This window comes from Oxyura jamaicensis, chromosome 1 (assembly GCF_011077185.1).
Source record: "Oxyura jamaicensis isolate SHBP4307 breed ruddy duck chromosome 1, BPBGC_Ojam_1.0, whole genome shotgun sequence".
NCBI classification, from domain to species: Eukaryota; Metazoa; Chordata; class Aves; order Anseriformes; family Anatidae; genus Oxyura; species Oxyura jamaicensis.
This window is the reverse complement of record NC_048893.1, coordinates 175,827,574-175,848,067: the sequence shown is the minus strand read 5'-3', so window position 1 is coordinate 175,848,067 and position 20,494 is coordinate 175,827,574. Positions and strand designations below refer to the sequence as shown.

Genomic DNA, 20,494 nt, shown 5'->3' with positions numbered 1-20,494 from the left:
CACTCATACTTCTCCAGCAGTAAATATAATACAGGGTCCTCGCACCCCACCAGTGTCATCCTTTATACCTCAGTGTTACTGGTATTTCAGCATCACTGACAAAATGCAAGAGGATTCATAGGGAAGCTAAGGCAAAATGTAAATTAGAAAATAAATTTAAGAGTTACAAATGCCTGGGCTGCATTTAATTATCCAGTTATCAGAGCATTGATAAGAACTTCAGTATAAATACAATTGACAGTCACTGAATTGGCACATTTTCAGAACACACTCAAGAGAGCTCATTAAAGATAGGTGCAAAGTTAGAAAGCCGTGCTCACAGCCTAGCACTTCTGCAAGAAGTCAGAATTAGAGGACTAGAGCAAACCTCACTGCTGTGACACCAAAGCACTGTGCAGCCTTTCACATTTATCATCTCCCTCCCACCCCCAGTTCCTGTTACACAATTGCTTATTAAACAAGCTGTGTTCTTCCTGAAAGCTGAACTTAACGCAGAATTGGAACAAAAAAGAAAATCCACCCTGCAAACATCTATTTTTTCTATAAAACCTACCATTTTGTTGGAGAAATAGTCCAGAACTGAGAATTGACATTTCATTTTTCTATTTAACAAGAACTCTTAGTTTAAACACAAAAAAAATCAAAGCACAAGGAATAACAAAGGAAGGCCTTTAGCGAAAACTTCCCACCTTTTTATCAAGAAGCAATTCTTCTAAAGGGTAACTTCCCCCACACACAGCTTTAAGATGTGCCCTACCCTCGTCCTTCTTAAATAGTGAGTTGCTGCCCTGAAGAAAAAGTCTTAAATAACAACGCTAATAACAGGAGGTACCAGAAATTAATGCCATTATCTTGGGAACAGAATCAAGCGTACTTCATGTGAAAACAGTGCCAGGCCCACTCTTCTGCTTTTCAGTTCAATTCTGCTAAAATTGCTTCTTTATAAAAGGAAGTCAATTGTCCGTGTTAGCTGCAAGCCTTCACCCTCCCGTAAAGTTATGCCACGTTACATCTATTGATTTTTGGAAGTTTGTCCTGGAAAGCTCTTTATAACAGGAAATATTCATGTAATGAACACTGGGGAAAAAATCCAGGTTGCTAAGGAGTGATGGTGGAACCATTTACCATTCATCACAGCATCAAGAACTATGTTTGACTTCAGTTAAAACTGTGATAGAAGCTCTGATGTTTTCATTAAGTAATGAATGAAGTGTACACAGCACCACAACTCTTAACAGAGAAATTAGTGAAATTTACAGCAAAACATGACAATAAATTGAGACTAGAGATAAGAACAAGTATAGAAATATCTGCATTTTTAGCCTGAATATAAATCTCTAATGAAATCAAATTCAAAAACATTTTGCCTCCTCATTTGTGTGTTTAAAGTTTCTTTAACATTTCCGTTGTGCTATCTACTGCATGCTCATGCTGCGTTTCACACGTACCTGTGCGTGGTTAAGTACAAAAAAACCCAACACATTCATATATACATGCAGTAACTTAAAGAAAATGCAACAGGTAGAAAGAAAACCCACTTCTAATGGTACATTATTTGGTGGTTGGGGTTGGACAGGATACTGTTAGGCCCTTGAGAGCTTAAAAACTGAGCACATAACTAAAACACATTTGAACGTGTTTTTTCGTGTCAACACCCAACTTTGCTTACTAATGGAAACAAGTTCTATCTTCCATGGAAAAGCTAACTACAGAATGGCTCAAATAATAGTCAGGAAAGGACTATAAGCAATGTAAGCTTCTGACAACTGTTGAGGACCACAAGTCACAGAAAACATGCAAGGCAAGCGTTGTTTCACCATAAGGATTTACAAAACTATAAAGTTAGAGAGCATAACTCTATCCAGGACAGGAGCAGCAGGGATACAGCTGCAGAATTTAACCCACGCACTATTTACTTATGCATTTAAGGAGACAGCTCCACTAAATTTGCCCCAATTCAGACAGATTTCACAAACTGAAACAACTGTAAAGCTCCCTGAACATATATACATATATCCCTGAATTTTAGTATATTCTTCCCCATGTGCATCCTTTAAAAATCCCTACAAAATGTTTGTAGTACTGCTACTGTAATGCTGCAGAATGAAAGGCTGAAGTGCATACTACCTAGTAGGACTGAAAATCGAAGTCCCACAGCCATGGTAGGGCCACTAAAATACAGAACACCACAAATCAAGACACAAGAATTCCCAGACAATCATTTCACTATTGTTTAAGATGTTACTGATCAGAGCAAGGGAAGAAAGGGATGAAACACTAAGAACTATGATATGGTGTTAACCAAGATCCATTTCTGTGCCTAAACCCAGGATGGGACCAGAGAAGACACAGGGAGGTATCTTTATATTGCAACCAACGTAGCTTGCAAAGGTCAGAGGCTACAGAACAGCTCCGTAGTACAGCTGTAAACCTAGAGCTGCAGAGACCATGCTGTTAGCCCAGCTCCTGTAACCACACCAACACAGCTTGTTCAAGTACCTAAGTCAGAGGCCTCTGCATCAACAGAAACCACAAGTGTCCCTAAGTGAGAAACGCAGCCCCAGCCACCACCTAAAGCAAAGCCAGGCGTCATAACAAACCACGTTTTGTTAACATACCCTTTGTGCTGAGCAGAAAGGGAAACAGTTATGAAGATTAAGCGAATGATTCATTTCTGCTAGCCTTAATGGGCTAATGTTATGCATATAGTTTAGCGTGGTCATTGAGACTGATGCTCTCCTCCCTCTATAGTCAGTGCGGAGAGATAGCTTCAGAAAATTAATACCATCGTACAACACCTGCTTAAGATAAACTGAATGAATAGCTTTCTCCAAGTGCACCGGTCTCTCAAGAGCAATCCTAAACACTGAAACTTTTGAAAGCTAACGAGGAAGGATTCATCTGTCCCCATTAAGAGAACCTCCAACATGTTAAAGCAGCAGATGAAGTGGAGAACAAACCCTCTACTTAAGAATGGCATCCAGATTTCTCAAAATGAAAATGCTGCGTAGCTGCCGTGTCTTAGGTAATCCCTTTGGTCAGGTCTGTACTTGAATCGAAACAGCATCTTAAGGGTTGGGCTGCCCTGGTCTAACTGAAACAGATAAATCTGAATAGACAGCCAATACCTTACAACCCTAGCGAGTGTTTGTACCCTTTGTCAGTGCCTATTGGTGAGGTGCTCACCTCTTGATAGAGACAAATGCAGAGAACGCAGGACCTCTGCTTTAAACAGTCTGTTTTCTCTTCTTGTAGCCTAGAGGATTTGGAAGGATGGTAACACCCAAGCACAGGTAACAGCTTGAGTCGTCCTGATGACAAACCGGAGCAGCAGGGAAGATTTTCAAAGTGCAGATGCTGGAGTGAAGACTAGCATTCAGTAGCCTTCCTGGTTCTTCAGAGTGCTTTCAGCTGCTAAGGCAGGTAAAGGTTTTGAGGCTCAAAAAAGAGTAAAAATCCTACAAAAGGCCACTCAGACCACAAGAAAGGTGAGAGAATCACTTCTACATATGTTTAATATATTTTATTATTATATTATATTTATTATTATATTATATCTATTAAAGATTTTATGCATACACCCAAGCTAAAGTATATGAATATCTATACAAGCTACTACATGGTACATACATAAACACAAAGCAACCATCTTACAGACTTCTAAGAAGGTGCTTAGTATTGTAGAAGCAGGAATGTAAAAGCTGGCTTTTTATAAGGTGGCTTTTGGTTTAAAACCTGTCATTTAGAAAGCTTTCCAGGCACAGTTGTGACAAATGAAGGGTCAGGGCTAATTCTTAACCCTGACAAAAAAAAGCACACGCAGCATAACCAGTGTGATTCTTCAGCATTGTCACGCAAGCCAGCAGCGATGGCAGTGACCCGATCACACACACTTCTGGCACACGCTCGTGATGCGAGAGAAATATATTTAGTATGTACAGACAGAAAACCTCAAATCAACTCTCAGTTCCTCCTTGAAGATTAAAGCTGCACCCTCCTAAGATTTTAAAAGGGAGCATACGTGTGTGGAATGGCATAATTTGGTGACGCTTAGCACACTGTTTGACCTTTAAGACAAAAAATTCTGAGTTAGAAATGACTGACCACAACATCGACACCGAGACTGGGTACCAGGCACCTAAAATCCAAAAAGGTGGCAGCAGATGGGGGATGTCCACAAGACGCCCGTGCCTGCAAGTGCTGCCATTCTGGATAAGCCAAGCATTTCTTGTGCCTGCAGCACAGTTTCAGAATTCCCATATTTAAGGTCTTTGAAAGGCAAAATTTAGTAGACATGAAAAGAATCATGAAGAGAGCGTGTCTGACATATGCTGGGTTTGTCAAGAGAAACCGGCTGCCGCACAGCCACACGCATGACTCCTGGAGCCTGAAGGAGAGAAAGTTAAGAGGAAGGGTGACTCACTTGCCAGCACTGAAGTCACTCCTGTGGCTGAGCCCACGATTACGTCCATAGCTGTTCACACGACGAGCCACGGCCTGTCCTAAGGCCTTGGGGGCAAGAGGCAAAGCACGGCTTGCACTCACACTGCTAGAGCTTCCACGCCCACTAATCCACAGCAGCACTTGGAAATAGCCTGTGACCTGCATCACGCCCCACACCTTGCCTAGGCACTGTCCCAAAGAGCACCAAAAAAGCCTGAACAAGCCAGGGAACACATCACCAGCAAAAGAAGTCATTTGTTGGGCAGTACTCAAGCCTGAACCACTGTCCCTTTTAGGCTGTCAACATACACACAGTCCCACACTCTAACCCTTGGCACCTGGCCTTGCTTGGCTGCCTATCACCTAAGTTTGAGGGTCATTCTTCTAATACAGCAGTACATGACTTACCCAGTAACTTTCTGTATGTGTTGATGGTATGACCATTCCTACTGCTCCTTCTAGTTTTAAAGGCAATGTTTTGAGACAACCAAGTCAAAGAGGGGGCTTCTTAACTGCTCGTAGACTCCTACCTCCAGAAGAGACGCAGGACTTCAGACAAACCTAACAGAAAACGCTTCCGAGAAGGTCACATAATACCACCAGACAACATGCTAACCTGCATTCCTAGATGCTTCATTCCTCCTCACAGGGAGCACAGAACACTAACCTGAAATTGTACGCTGCACCCAAGGTAACAGGCACCAAGCACTTGAGCATGGGGAGCTCCACAATAACTGGGTCCTTGTGCAAAGACTAGGGGGCTACGTATTAAGCTTGTGCTTCACCAAAAGCTACAGAGTACTTGACCTGCAACTCCACACAGCTTATCTAACAGTGTTTAAACAAATCTTAGGCAAGTTTATTTAATATTTTTCTCCTTACTGCATGATCAAAGTAGGTCTGCTGTTGTTCCGGCTCAGGGAGTTTGTCGTATTTGTGCAGTAAATATATTCTTTGGGAACGCATTGTTTTCTTCTGGAAGGTATTTCTGCCACAATGAGCTGCATAAATTAAAACCAACAGTAGTCTCTGCTGTGGGATGAGGCAGCTGAGCGCAAACATTAGCTACATATTTAGTTGACGAACACGCATTGCAAACATTGTGTTATGTTCAACCAGTGATACATGACAAAACAGCACTGCAGATCTCATCACAAATGTTTAACTGACAATAGGAAGCACATAGGAGCTGATAAAGGAGAAGCACTGCAGAGCACAGTGTAGAGAAAACTACATGGAAGAAGTTACAGATCAGACTAAGGGGTTAGGATAAAGTACACTTGCCTCCTTCAGACGGTACTTTAACCATTAAGAGAAACAACCCTGAAGAGACACCTTTATCTTGCATCAGTCGTTACAACGTCATAACGCCTGTCAATATTGGCTCTCCTCCTTCCTTTAAGAAATATAAACACTAATTAGGACAGGAAGTGCTAAAGAGCAACAGCCAGTGAGGGTTATGCTGTCAACACCTGTAATGCAGTCATCTGTCTCCCAAACATTCACCCACAAAGAACACAGCAGACCAGATCACCACAAGTTTGCAGACCTACGACTGTGAATTAACTCCATTCAGCCCAGTGCGCAGGGGCAGAGCTAGTGTACTTCCCCATTCCCTTCTGGGTGCTGTGGGGATGCAGCTGCTCCAACTCCTGTTAACTGCAGAAGCTCCCAGGTAACCTTTTAAAACCACAGTCCTGCCAGGATTACCCTTTGGACTCCTGTTACTCATGAGGATGCACTAAAATATGACTTCAAGGATGCCAAATGTGATGTAAAACGGGAACGGTCTGTACTCCTCACCTACTGTACGTGTGAAAAGACATTTACAGGAAGCAGTCCCCAAGCAGGGGCATAAAAGAAACCTAATGCCTTTCCCAGCCCTCCCTCTTCATGGCTGTGAGGCAGGGACTGGATCAATTTGCAGGTGTGGATAACAGGACAGACACTCCACAGGTATTTTTCTTGATATTTTCTTCAGTAACTCAGGAAAAAAAATGCAAATATATATTTCAGATTGTACAGAGTTTTTGCTCCTGAAATAGACTGTGAAAACTGACAGATTTGATTTACTGGCACTGAAAATCTGCTCTTCCCTGGTTCTTCCCAATGGACAGCAGCGAGTAGCAACACCTCAGCCAAACACGTGGCGCAGCAGCTGAGAAGGGAAATTCACTAAGGGAAACTCAAAGATTTCTGAACGCGTTCACATAACCTTCATCTAAGATAGTCAAAATAATTCCTTTTTTGACGGGCTATTAGAGAGATCAATTTGACAAAAAAAAAAAAAGGCTGAGTGTGAACTCCTGGGCTGGCAGACAACAGGCTATCCCCTTTTCATAGGAAATGGGCTTGATCTGTTCCAAGGTTTAAATTAGATTTATATAGACATGATGAAAGTGAATCACTGACTACAGATACCTTTATTTTTTAAGGTAATTTTACTCCCTTTAATTGAAGTTATCAAATTAAAATGGTGCCTTCAATACTGAGATGAAGCACAAGTGTTCTGCAGTTCAATATAGATGTACAGATAGTATGGTATTTTTACTTTATGGATAAAAATATGCAGTGTTATGAATGTATTCCAAATTCATCTTCACATAACCTGCAACATCGCTCATTGATAGAAATATTCTTTTTTCTCTGTGCTTCTGCACGGCCTTTCATTGTTCTATCCCCCTCTCTTCCTTTTCCCTCTAAAGGAGTTATCCTTATCTAAACACGAGTGTTGTTTTGTTTTTTCCCTTCTTTCCAGCATACTTTCTTCGCCCACTCTTCTGAGGAGGGGGAGTGAGAGCACAGTTGTGGTGGAGTTCAGCTGCCCAGGGGGGCAAAACCACCACAGTTAAAGGAAAGGATGACCTAGAAAAGTTTCATCTGCTTCCTAAAGTAGATGACTAAATCAGCTAGCAATGCAAAAAGCAATAAACATATTCACAATGACTAGCAAAGGAGTGATGTATTATCTTCAAACACCAGTAAGAAACAATCTTTCACATTCACTCAATACAGCCTCCAAAGTCAGATAAAGGTCAGACGGGCTCTTAAGATTTTTCTTCAGAGAAATTATGCAAGGCGTTTTTCCTCATAAAAGCTCTGTGACAGGTAAGACTACAATAAATTCAGCCATTCTCTGTTCAATTTCTGTCCCTTCAAGTCTTGCATTGCAGTCCTGCTTCCAAAAGCAATCAAGAAAATGAGGAAAGATCGGATAAACACGGCCGATACACCTGGCATTCCGAAGAGCAGACAAACCTTGTAATGGATTGTTTCACCTCTGGGGAAAAGTAACAACTAGATGAAAATATAAAATTAGTTTTTTTGCATGATACACTTTTTTCTTCTTCAGAATACAACACTTCTTCAGAAAAATAAAGTATGTTAGAGAAAGAGGTTACATTTAGGGCTAAAGGGTTACACTTTCCATATTAGAGCCACAGATATCCCAAGGTGGAAGGGACCCACAGGGATCGAGTCCAATCCCTGGCTTCGCACAGGACCACCCAAAATCAGACCATGTATCTGACAGCATTGTCCAAACACTTCTTGAACTCCAGCAGGCTCGGTGCCATGACCACTGCCCTGGGGAGCCTGTCCCAGTGCCCAACCATCCTCTCAGTGAAGAGCCTTTTGTCAACACTGCTGACATTTCACTCCTTCTGGTCCCCTGAGCCACCACTCTCCTGGTTACAGAATCACAGGATGGTTTGGGTTGGAAGGGACTTTAAAGAAAGTCTAGTTCCAAGCCCCTGCCATACCTTCCACCAGACCAGATTACTCAAAAAGTTGAGTATGTATGTGTAGGATGTGTGTAGGCTGGTTAAAACTCACAGCTCTTCCCCTTATGGGCAGCAAACAGGGTTCAGGTACTCACCTTTTTGTACTCTTCATAGCACTAACAAACGCTAAAGTAGAGAGTATTCTTTGAACCACACTGAAAATCTTAGTTCCCTTTAAGCTACAGAATACTTGCAAGAATTAAACTGTTTATTCAAATCACAATGGCTGAGGAAGATGGGGATGGACAGCAATGCTGGGTGGAAAGTAGGTAACTGTAGAAATCCTACAGGGAGGCAACGGAGACCAACGCAAAGTCACAGGATACCTGCACACTCCTGCAGCAACCAGCCCATAGCTGGATGCCAGCACCAGCTTCCCCCAGCTTTTGAGAGCCTTGCTGTGCCCTCTAGTGATGAGCCTGCCAGCAACAAAAAGGAGGGACAACAGGAGACTGGGGAATGAGCATCCCAAACTCCTGGAGATCCAGGGGAGAATCTTGAGCTCCTAGAGATCCAGAGGAGATATGACAGAGGACAGCAAAGTAGAAGGGCACTTGGCTACATGTACTGCATGTAGCTTTTTATTTATCCCCTCCCCTACCATCCACAAGCTCTTTTCTAAGCCCTGTTTTTTAATAGAGGCCAAGCACATGTGGGAAGGGAACAAAGCAAGTACTTTTTGAAATATTATTTCACAGACGCCTACTGGCAACTACTGAAACAAATGGCATAAGCCACCCCAAAACAGAGCCAAACAACTCTGGTAACTCAAAAAACAAAAAAAACAACTGAGTACATCAAAGAAACACCTCAAACATTCAAATAGGGCATTCAGAAAACATGCAATAATCTTGTGCTTGTTGCTGATGTTATAATTCAACAAGAGACTTCAATTATACCCACAATTATTAAAAGCACAATGCTTTGGATTTTCTAGTCTTAGAGCCCAAGTCAAGATCAGATTATCTAGATGTTGTTCTTGGGTAGAAACTCATAGGCAAAGGCTCGTTGCTGATCAGTAAGCTGACAAACTGGTTTGCATTAGGTGGCAGAGGCCAATTTCTGCTCTTTGTCCTGCAAAGGATAAAATTCTGAAACACTCTTCAAACATTTCAAGAATGGTACAAGCAATCTGCTTCATCTTCTCTGTTGCTCTAAGCCCTGGTACAAGACTCTCAGCCTTCAAGTGCTTTCAGGCAGTCTCTTTCAGAGAAAAGCCTAAATATGACAAAATTCATACTGCAGTGGAGAGGCCAAATGCATTTCTTTAAGTCATTATACAAATGTGCAAAAACATTACAGAGGAAGAAATATTACACTGGTATATCAGCTATAGCACAGCACCAGAAATTCTGGGGTATTTGCAGTGCTGGGGTGATGAGCATGAAGCAAAATGCACAAATCTTGGTTTGCTTATGCAACAGGTCACCTTCATAACAGGACACATTCAGAGAGCTGCCCATTGACTCTGTTGACAATGGAAATTAAGCAAAACACGCTGGTTGGCGTTAGGAGGTCAACCAGATTCAGCTTGAAGCATGGTAATTATTTCCTTATAATGCTGAGGCCAGCATGCTTCTCCTGAGCTAGGAACCTGAGCCCAAGATGCAGCTCCTGTGGCTCCGACACAATGATGCAGGCTCTGTTCATGGGAGCACAACCCCACAGCCTGGTAAAATATCACCAGTATGAGAAAGTTGGTAGCTTATTAAGCTTAAGTCATACACAGAACAAAAGCATACACAAACTTGCTTCACAACGAGAGTTATCACATTAGCTATGGCATACTGTGTTTTTTTATGCTTCCCAGAACTACAAGGTACCAGGCAGCTTCTTACACAGTCACTATGCTTTCCGGTCAAAATCAGCAGTCTTCATAGTCTGTTTTGTCACATTCAGAGCATATTTTTGGTTTAAAAGTAACACACAATATAAAGAGACAGTGGTCTATTTACTGAGATTCAGCCTCAGAAGCATAACCCAACCTGCCAGCCTGATTTTTATGGCCTTCAAAAATACCAAAGGAATTGAAGTGCCAAGTACAACGTGAATCAGAATTGTAAGTACTATTAACAACCGCGTCAGAGGCGCAGAACTAAGACCCCCATGTCAAGTAGGATTTAAAACTGGATAAAACAATAGCATGCATGCAAAAGCCTAGAATGCATTGTATTGCCTATTGGCACCAAGATAGTGTTTAAGAATATTACCTTTCATATCCATGGCAGACTGGTAAAAGATGTTGGATTACGATCACATAAATGAGAACTGTCAGAAAAGCTCTGACACTTTCTCTGATAGAACCTTTTTTTTTTTCCAAAACCTGAAGACATGCCAATACTAAACTTGTAATTTATTTTGGTAGTAATACAAGAGCTAAACATCTCAGCAAGACCACAACTTATTTTATAGACTTGTGTGATTGTTTTTCTAAATACACGTTATACAAGGGTAAATACAGCTTGAAAGCATTACTTACAGATTGCCAAGCAAGAGATTCCATTATGCGATGTTCACAGCGTTCTAGATGCTTTATCATGTCCCTTGTTAGGCTTGGCTCCGCTTTAATAAAACTTTCAATCACCTTGTAGAAGTCAAAAGCTTTTAAATCAAATACATTGAGAATCCACGGGAAAGACAAGTCTGTCTCAGCACTGCTGCCATCATTTTGTGAAGCAGTTCCTACAAGGAAGACAGATTAGTATTACCAAGAGTGCTACATTCTTTCACTTCTGTTGTATCTTTTTTTATGTTTATTGAATCATTGCCAGTTTGGCAATTTCAGCAGCCAGTTTTCTTGCTATTTACTGTACTTTATGTATTGGAATAAATAGCAAAAATTATTGATAAGTAAAAATGCTCTATGGCACTTTAGGTTCAACTTACTGACATACGTAGCCATGACAACTTCAAGGGCACATGCCAGAAGAGATGTGTGGAAGATATTATCGTTCAGCAGTTTGCTAAGGGAAAAAAAGAAGTCATTACTACTTGCCTTAACACTAAAATAGTGGATAATAATAGTGAGTTATGGGCACGTACCTGAAATTGTGCACTGAGAGGCGCTCTTCTTCCTGAAATACATAAATCAAGCTTGTGATTTTTTTCTGGAATTCAGAAATGCAACACCAAGTTACAAGTATTAAACTTACCGACTTGAGCATAGACTCCATCACTCTGTAATACAGCCGTACCCCAAGTATATATCTCTATTAAAAGAAAAAAAGACATTACAATTAGCTCTTAACAAAACTGCATCAGGCAGATTCATGTTGCATTGATTTAGAACATTCCTATTTTTTTTCCCTTTGTTTTGGTTTGTCTTTTTTTGGTTGGTTGGTTTTGGTTCTTTGGAAGAGATACTGTAAAGAACTCATTTTCCTCTGCTCCAATTGCCAATAGTACTGTAAAGGCCTGAAAGGCTAGCAGGGTTTGTGACTACCTCAACCACACGAAGACCAATCTATCAATGTTTATGTCAATTCATGGCTAACAGGAGAAAAAGCAGTGCTGACAGAAGGCTACAGAGTATAAACTCGGTTGTATTTGCTTTCCAAAATTCCTTGTAAGCAGCACAGGTGGCCTACTGATTTTATAAGGAAGTAAGTCACACTTTGCATAGCTTTAGGCTAAGTTACCTTAATGAATGCAAATACGCCTTTCACTACATGTATTCTGCCCAGCAATTTTCCCATTCTTCATTAAGCGCTTCTACCATACTCCCCCCATCCAGCTCCTACTGCTCCTTAAATATTGAAAATCACTTGTTAAATATTACCTTTACAGAGCATTAGAAAAAAAAATGCGTCCCTTCCTCCAGTTGAGGAGAGTACTATTGCTTCCTGACGTTATTAATCTTCACTAGAGGAGGACAGTCATTATGTCAGGTCTCACATTAGCTAGTGCCAATAGAGTTGAGATGAGTAATACTCAAACAAAATGCTAGTTACCTGTGAGCCAATCTCAGCGCATCCCTGTCCAACTGCTTCTGCAAATTTCTTTTTGAAGATGTGGCCAAGACTTTCCACTCTTTTCAAGATACTATCTTTAGGGTTCACTGTGCAATTCTAGCAGAGGACAGGAAAGAGGGTAGGGGAAGAAAAGGAAAGAAAAGGATATTTTACTTCAAAAACATTTTAACAATTTAATCAAACGAGTCCCGCACCACCTCATAACATCTCTTAATCATGTCATCAGCATAAATCAGAGTGGACTATTTAAAAAGACACAATAGACAATATATACATAATGTTCAACAATTCCCAGTAACTACAACTTCATTTTTCACGTGCAACTAAGCTGCAAGTAATACCACTAATGAGTACTACCAACAACGCTAACGTCTTTCAAGTTTTAAGTACAGTTAAATTGCTGAATAAGGACACAGGAGATCCTGTGAACACATCCTTCTTCTCGTCCTATGTCTTCTTTATACCCCTTTGTTTTTCCATCTGATACATAAACCTTTAGTGCAGTAACAAAAAGATTGAGGTATTTCCGATCTCCCAGTACATATCAATTAGAAATGCTTTCTAAATTAGGAGTAATTACACTTAAACCATCCCAATCAAAATGCACATTTTCTAAAGTGTGTGTTAATAAGAGTTCCCAGAACATGCGTGTCCGATCTCTATGAATAAGTTTTAACTGAGTGATAATTCTAACTGATGATACACAAACATATCACCAAGCCACTTCACTTACATTGAAATACGTGATAAGGGTATCTGATGGTTTATCGGTTGCTGAGTTTAAAATCATCATCAATTGCTGAATTGTATTCATTGCAGCTCTGGAAAAAAATAAAAAGCATTGAGGTTGACTCACCTGCCAGAAACTGAACAGCATTTCTGTGAACAAAAAAGTTTGATTTCAGTTCTCAACTCAGTTATCAAACAACCTTCTGGGAAATATCTGTTGTACTATGTTAATCATTGTGAATTCTAATAACCTGATTTATCTAATTCTCTCATTATTAGAATGATTACAACCTATAAGTAAGCAATCAGAAGATATAAGTAATAAATAACGAACACTTCTAAAAGCAGTAAGATGCTGGAATTGCAATCCCTGTATATGAAAATATTCAGTTAAGCAAATACCTAACAAAAAATTATTTGACTTTAGTAAAACAAAATTGGTGAATGAAAACAACTTCTGTTTCAAGTCTTGTGATCGCAAGTGTAAGAAAAATGTACTGAAGTGTGGCACTTGATATCCATTCACAAGATGATACAGCCTTTTTAACATAAATGTTTAAAAGAAAAGCCACATTTTTCAGAAGCAGAGCTGCCAATGTTCCCATTAGTAATAACATGAGAAGGTCTTCTGCCACCCTGGGTCTAAATCAAAAAGTCACATGAAAACTTAAAGATTCTTAAAGTTATGTTTATTAAGTTTCTTCCATTTCCAATAGGAAGGTTGTAATTTGCTGAAATCCTAGTTCTACCTCCTGTATCTGCAGCTATGTTGGAAGACTTTTGCATTTATGATCCTTAACTTTTGAACTGTTATGGATGAAGAAGAGGATGCGGACATTAAAGTAATTTTTCAGTGTTCCTCAGAATTCTAAGTGGTATCTCCTTAGCTAAGTAGTATCTCCTTAGAAAGAAGAATAATGATTTATTACCTAGATCTGAAGTAGAAGATCAAAAATATATGTATTACATTTTGTGAAGTGGGTGGGATATATTGAAATATGCCTCCATGTACGATCTTACCGGCTTTTTTTTTTTTACAGTTAATTAGTAGAGAAAAAGGGCATCAAAACCATCTAGATGTATACATAATGCTTCAAAGATTCTTGCAAAAAAAACAGATTCAAAACCATATTCAATATCCATTGATTTATACCCAATGTATTTTTTTAAAAAAAGTTAGGACAAGGAGCTAACTTACTCAGGTTGACCAAAGTAACATCAGTATTTCAGAAGAGCTATAATTTAAAGAATTAAAATTTATCCTAAGACAAGTGCATAGGATCTTGTTTATTTGACAGGTTAAGTATCTTGTTAGGGTATTTTGCTGAAGATGGCATTTTTCAATTTATTTTATAAAACTGAAATCCTGATGACAAACATTTTTCATGACTTTCAGAAGGATCATTATTCTAAGATAGAGCATAGCTTTTTCCTCAAACTGCACATATCCAGGAGGTGACTGAAATATCTGTATGTGGGAAAATAAAGATCTTGCCATACAGGACAAGAAGATATGTGCATACGCTAGCAACTAACAGTCCACGTTTCCAACTTTTGGGGACGTGATGTATTGTTCTGCCTTTATTATTTGCACATACAAACAGAACCATGGTATCCATTACCATCCATGAGTATTTGCGTGGACTGGTTTATTTCAACTTGTGTTAAGCAATACCATTACGTTTCTATTCTTTTAGAAAGATCATTGTAATGAATTTTCACTTAACATCTAAAAAAGTCTGATTCCTCCAGTGGTGTAGCTATTTCCTGAATTTATTTTATTGAATTTCTGCACTGTTTAACCTCAATTTGATTCATACCCCTCGAAAAATAAGTGGGCAAAGAAAGATGTCTAGTCATTATAACTGTATAGTCCAAAGACACATTCTTTAATCAATTTTTTTCAGAAGGCTTGGGAAAAGCACTTCTACCAGAAATTCTACAAGTGATAATGAAAAGCTTAAAGACAATTGAAAAAATGGAATGAAAACACACAATCCATAGTTATGGTGCTCTGAACTAGTACTTACACCTATTTCACCTACTGATTTTATCTGATTTTTATGTAATGGACCAGATACAGAACCGCTGATGAAAATGATTATACTCTCACCAATTTCAGGGGGCTTAAGACCAGATCCTAAACATCTAGCTACAGAAAGAAAACATCATAAGATGACTACATGTACTAAGTCTGGTACTTTCACTATAACCCGTAAGGGGATGTACTTAATACAAGGAGAGTTAATGATACACTACTTTATTCTCTGCATTGGTGATCAAAGGTTTACTGCCATCTAGTGACAGCTCTGTGCTTTATGAAAAACAGTTGCTGCAGCCAAAATCATTGCTAGTGAATAAACCACTTGGACTGTCTCAAACAGCAGCAGTTCTGGAAAACTCAGAGAAGCCCCCAAGTCGGGATGGAGAGAATCTGAATCTCTCACTAGTACTCCTCAGAGAAATTTTAGCACATTTCATATTTTCAGCACTGTGGAAGCTTGCTACTCCTGGACTTATTAATAATAGTTCCACGTCAAGAGTTTTAATCGAGTATATTTCACAGTTTTACAGTTGTTTTCTTAATGCCAGTATAACCAAGAAGTGGCAGCAACAAGCTGCCAGTCTGTGGAAAAAACAGGATTTGTTGTCAGTGACCTTCTTGTTAAATACATTTCGAGTTATAGATGGTCTAGATCCTGATATCACACATTTAGTTGGGGAACCACCAGTCAAGCTGTTGCCTTTATGACTAAAAAAAGCATCACTGGCAGTTGAAGATTGGAAGTGTAAAACTAAAAGGCACCATTAAGGCAATCAAATAAAGCTTTTCACAGACACAGGCAATTAAAAGTTCTTTTGTGCACTGATCAGTATCTGATCTCAGCTGCACGTCTCCATTCAGTATTTTCATTAAGCTTTTCAGAACCTTACTGCTTAGTTAGCTAAAAAACAGTTTCTACACACACTATTTAGCAGATTTTGCAGTGGATGCACAAGCCCAGAGTCCAATCCATTCTTTCACAAGCATATAGACACAGTAGAGGCATTTTAAACAAAAAAAAAAATTTTTACTCATTTGAGAAAAGGGAAGTAATAATTACACATAATACTTCAAGTTTCCACCTCTACAAAATGCTAAAATGAAAGGCATTTACATAACAAGCATGGAAAACGAACTTCACTCTCCAATTTCATTAAACCTGACACCTTCAGAACAACTGCCTGTGCAAAGAGTTATATGTTTGTCCACATAGCACATGACATTGCGGCGACACAGCTGACTGGTTCTTGAGCACCCACAAATTTCAAAGCACTGCCAAGGAAAATCTTTATACTTTTGCTAAAGACTATGTGGCACACAGGGAGAATAGTACATACAGATCTCATTTTCTTTGTTCACTGAAATCAAGCTTAGAGTTTTCCTGCACTGGACTGCAGATAGAACTATCTGCAATTAATACCACATTTCTACCGTATCTCTCCATTTTCCCCAATAGACCAGAACACGTTGGCGCTCTGAAACACTTGATATTATATAAAGAAAAAAGGTTGGTACTCCACGATGTTCATCTTCACTTCTGGAAAGATGACACTAAGAAGAAAATACCATGGGAGAAGAAATGTGTATATGAACAGTTTTGTATCGGGAAAGGAAGCCACAAAGATCTAGACTTGGACTGATGATGGGAATATGGCAGACAAAAATACTAGTGTGAAAGTATAAAGTTGTGTTCTCACAAGAACAAATACAGTAATCTATTTTACGTATATTATGCTCTTCTTAGACAAGTAAAAGCTTTCCTATGATTTCCAGCAACTTCACCAGAAACTGAGGGCATTTGGCATTTTCAGTACATGCTCACTACTCATTAGTGGCTAGCACTACAATCTATTTTATAAACGGTTAAACAGTTGCTTTTTTAAAAAAAAAAAAGCAAACCAACTACCATAAAGATGAGTATTTCAAGCTAGGACATTAAACAAAAGAACACAGTTTAGGTGAAAAATTCATACCGAACAGGTGTCTGTGGAAGTATTACATTAAACTCCTCATCCGGATTGTTTTTTCGTGGTGTTCTCTCCAACTGTGAGCTACAGAAATAGAAGACAGACTTATGAAGCACACAAGTAATTCAGAAAATTGTTTTCTATAAAAACTTAATTAAAATTAACTGCAGAAAAAAATATGGAACATTTTTAAGATGTAGATTTCCAACTACTCCACCTGTTAGAACAATGTAATTTATATTGATAGAGGTCTGTGAGTAGGCTGTTGGACTAGATGATCCCCAAAGTTCCCTTCCAACTTGACTTTTTTTTTCTAGAATTCTATTTGTAATAACTTAGTTTAAATGTACACCTAGAATAGGGACTGGAGCACCTCTCCTATAAAGATAGGCCAGGAGAGCTGGAGCTGCTCAGCCTGTAAAAGAAGAGGCTCAGGGGGATCTCACCCAGGGCTGTGAATCCCCACGGGGAGGGGGCAAAGAGGCCGCAGCCAGGCTCTTTTCAGGGGTGCCCAGCGCCAGGCCAGGGGCAGTGGGCACCAAGGGGCAGGCAGGAGGCTCCCTCTGAGCACCAGGCAGCACTGCTGTGCTGGGCGGGCGGCTGAGCACTGGCCCAGGCTGCCCAGAGAGGCTGTGGGGCCTCCACAGGTCCCTTCCAAGCTCAACCATTCTGGGATTCTGTAATTGTCCTGGTTTCAGTTAGGACAGTTATTTTTCCTCCTAGTAGCTGGTAGGGTGCTATGTTTTAGATTAGGATGAGAAGAGTGCTGATAACATGATGTTTTAATTGCTGCAGAGCACTGCTTACACTATGCCAAGGACTTTTCAGCTCCTCGCTCTGTCCTGCCAGCGGGCAGGCTGGGGGTGCAGCAAGAGCTGGGAGGGGACAGACCCAGGACAGCTGACCCAAACTGGCCAAAGGGGTATTCCATACCATCTGACGGCATGCTAAATAATATATAGGGGTGGCTAGCCAGGGTGGGGGGCCGGCTGCTCAGGGTTTGGCTGGGCATCGGTCAGCGGGTGGTGAGCAATTGCATTGTGCATCACTTGTTTGTACATATTATTATTATTATTTTCTATCTTAATAAACTGTCTTTATCTCAACTCACAGGCTTCACTTTCCCGTTTCTCTCCCCCATCCCAGAGAGGGAGGGGGGAGGGCGAGCAAACGGCTGTGTGGTGTTTAGCTGCCAGCCAGGTTAAACCACAACAGTAATACATACAACTCCATTTTAATCCAATTCTAAATGAATGAGTTTTCTAGTACAGGAGAAGTCACAGTCTCATGCAGTGAGCACACATCAACTGAAGTTATAGAAATGTAAATTGTCAATAACCACTGATATCTTAGAGTATGACTAAAAAAAAATCAGATATATACTACTGAGCAGCAGTGGGGAGTGTGCCAAGGCATTGGTACTCAACTGTTTATTCTGTTAAACTGTCAGTGGTGTATTTCTGTCCCATGCAAACTACTATTCCCCCAGATAATTAATTTCTGGGTACAGGCAAGAGGTCAGAATGGGCTCAGGAGCACTCCCAGCAGGCAGCTTATACATACCACCAGCTGCTTTGAGGAAAACGTTTGACAGCAAGGACCCAGCTGGCCCCAGAGCCATAACACATTCTCAGGCACATGTAATAAACTAGCACACAACCTACTCATTGCAATTCCTCAGCTGCCACTGGACTGGAGGGACTTACACAGAGTAAGAACTGGGTTACAAAGTCCATATTGTTTTATCTGGATATGTAGCAGCTTGTTTTATGATTACTTAAGCTGTAATATAAAGCAAGGTTGGTGATACCAGAAATATCTTAGCTGAACTACAAGCTGAAGAGATCAACAGGATACAGAGATCTCCACTTAGAATACAGGGCAGGGCGGGGAAACAAGCTCACGTTTTCTATTGTAGTACAACAGCAGCAAGAGGAAACATTACCACGCTATGACATCGGGCTGAAGAGTTTCATCATGATCCAGAAACAATCTTGCATCTATGTCTTTGTTTTTGAGATACAGCTCATTGTATTCTTTTGAGAGAACCTCAACCTCAAAAAAATAAACATTGAAAAATTTTATTTTACAGCAACAGATTTGACTATTTGCTCAGTAACACAGGCTAGCACTACCTCATGAACACAACTGAATACAATGCTGAGCAACTCTAAGAAAATGACCTTGGAACTCATAAAGTCACTTCTTATACAAACAGCTGAAACATACCCAGAGGAAATTTACTATTCCGATGTGCAAACAAAGGTAATCTTTTATAAGGGAAAACAATTGAAGATCATGAGACATTTCTGAAGAAATATAGGTCTTGATACTGTGAAAGAGCTAAAAATAGCTGGAGTGGAAGACATACACCTGCAAATCAAACTAGTGTTTCTAGGCTTTTAAATCTTTCCAGAGAAAAATAGAAAAATGTGTCTTTATGTGCAGGAAATATAAGATGTGTGCCTTTCAAACAGCTACGAGACAATCCACAAGGTCCCCATCTCTGCTTGTTTGGAGATGGAAACTTAAAGATGCAAAGCTTAAAACTTTGTTCTAAGAAGTTTTCTTATTACTCATTAATTTTTGTGTGGATGTAGCTTTTAGGAGACATGCCTGGTTGTAAAAAATAAAACCATTATTTTATAGCCCACATTCTTTTTTTAAAAAATATTTTAAAAGTTTTAGTTGATTAGATCCCACAGTGATAAGACTTCATTTTGCACTAAAAGTTTGAGAGTTTGAGTGACTAACAATAACTGGAAGTCTAAAACTTTTCTCCAGGGTCAGATACCAGCCTCCACATCAACTCTGCCACTGTGCTCCTGCAGAAGCAGTCACCTCATTTATCTCTTCCCTGAGCCCTCAATCACACTAAATAATGCTGTGCTCCAGCACATTCCAACAAGAAAAAACAGGCATCAGTGCCTACAAAAACGAGTTAACCCCATACCTCTCCCAAGCAAAAGCTGCAACCATCTCTTACACAGCTTTGCTCATCATCCTCTCTTTTTATCCTTGCCAAATTTGCACCAAACTGAATTTTATGGTTATAACTTTGAGATTAGGACTACTAAATCCATAGATTATCTTTAGACTTTAATCATTCCTTTAATTTTTCATTAACAAAGTTAATCTTTTCATTTTTCCATTACCTTCTTAATAGTTGACACATTTTTTGTCTGAAGTATTTCAGTATTCTATTAACATTTATAAGCTTCAGATTCTTTCAGGACCAAAAAAAAAGCAGCTCCTAGACCAAATGGCTGCACTGTGCTATTTGGGAAAAAATCTTCAGCCAGAAATAAGAGACCTGAATCAATCTACTCATTAGTTCATAAAGCTTGACCATTAGGCATTGGAATTGAAGACTAATGAAATAGCAATAGCAAGCCCCAAAGTTTTTCGTTCTGGAAACAACATTAAAGTTTACTGATAGCTCAGTGTTGTTTTTTGTATGTTGGTGTTTTTGTCGTATTTTAATGGAAATAAGAGACGATTCAAATGTCCCATATTATTAGAAATTGTACGGATGAACTTTGTTATGAATGACCAATA

General features: G+C 39.7%; 1 protein-coding gene across 1 annotated transcript in view; it reads right to left on the bottom strand.

The window, feature by feature from the left end:
• Positions 1-20,494, bottom strand: part of RB1 (RB transcriptional corepressor 1) — an 81,739-nt gene that overhangs the window by 41,679 nt on the left and 19,566 nt on the right. The window contains exons 10-17 of the mRNA XM_035323048.1: positions 18,882-18,991; positions 16,943-17,020; positions 12,930-13,017; positions 12,176-12,292; positions 11,378-11,434; positions 11,268-11,299; positions 11,112-11,188; positions 10,705-10,907 (exon numbers count right to left, since the gene is read on the bottom strand). Of these exons, the coding sequence (XP_035178939.1) occupies positions 10,705-10,907; positions 11,112-11,188; positions 11,268-11,299; positions 11,378-11,434; positions 12,176-12,292; positions 12,930-13,017; positions 16,943-17,020; positions 18,882-18,991 (762 nt within the window). The remainder of the gene's footprint in view (positions 1-10,704; positions 10,908-11,111; positions 11,189-11,267; positions 11,300-11,377; positions 11,435-12,175; positions 12,293-12,929; positions 13,018-16,942; positions 17,021-18,881; positions 18,992-20,494) is intronic.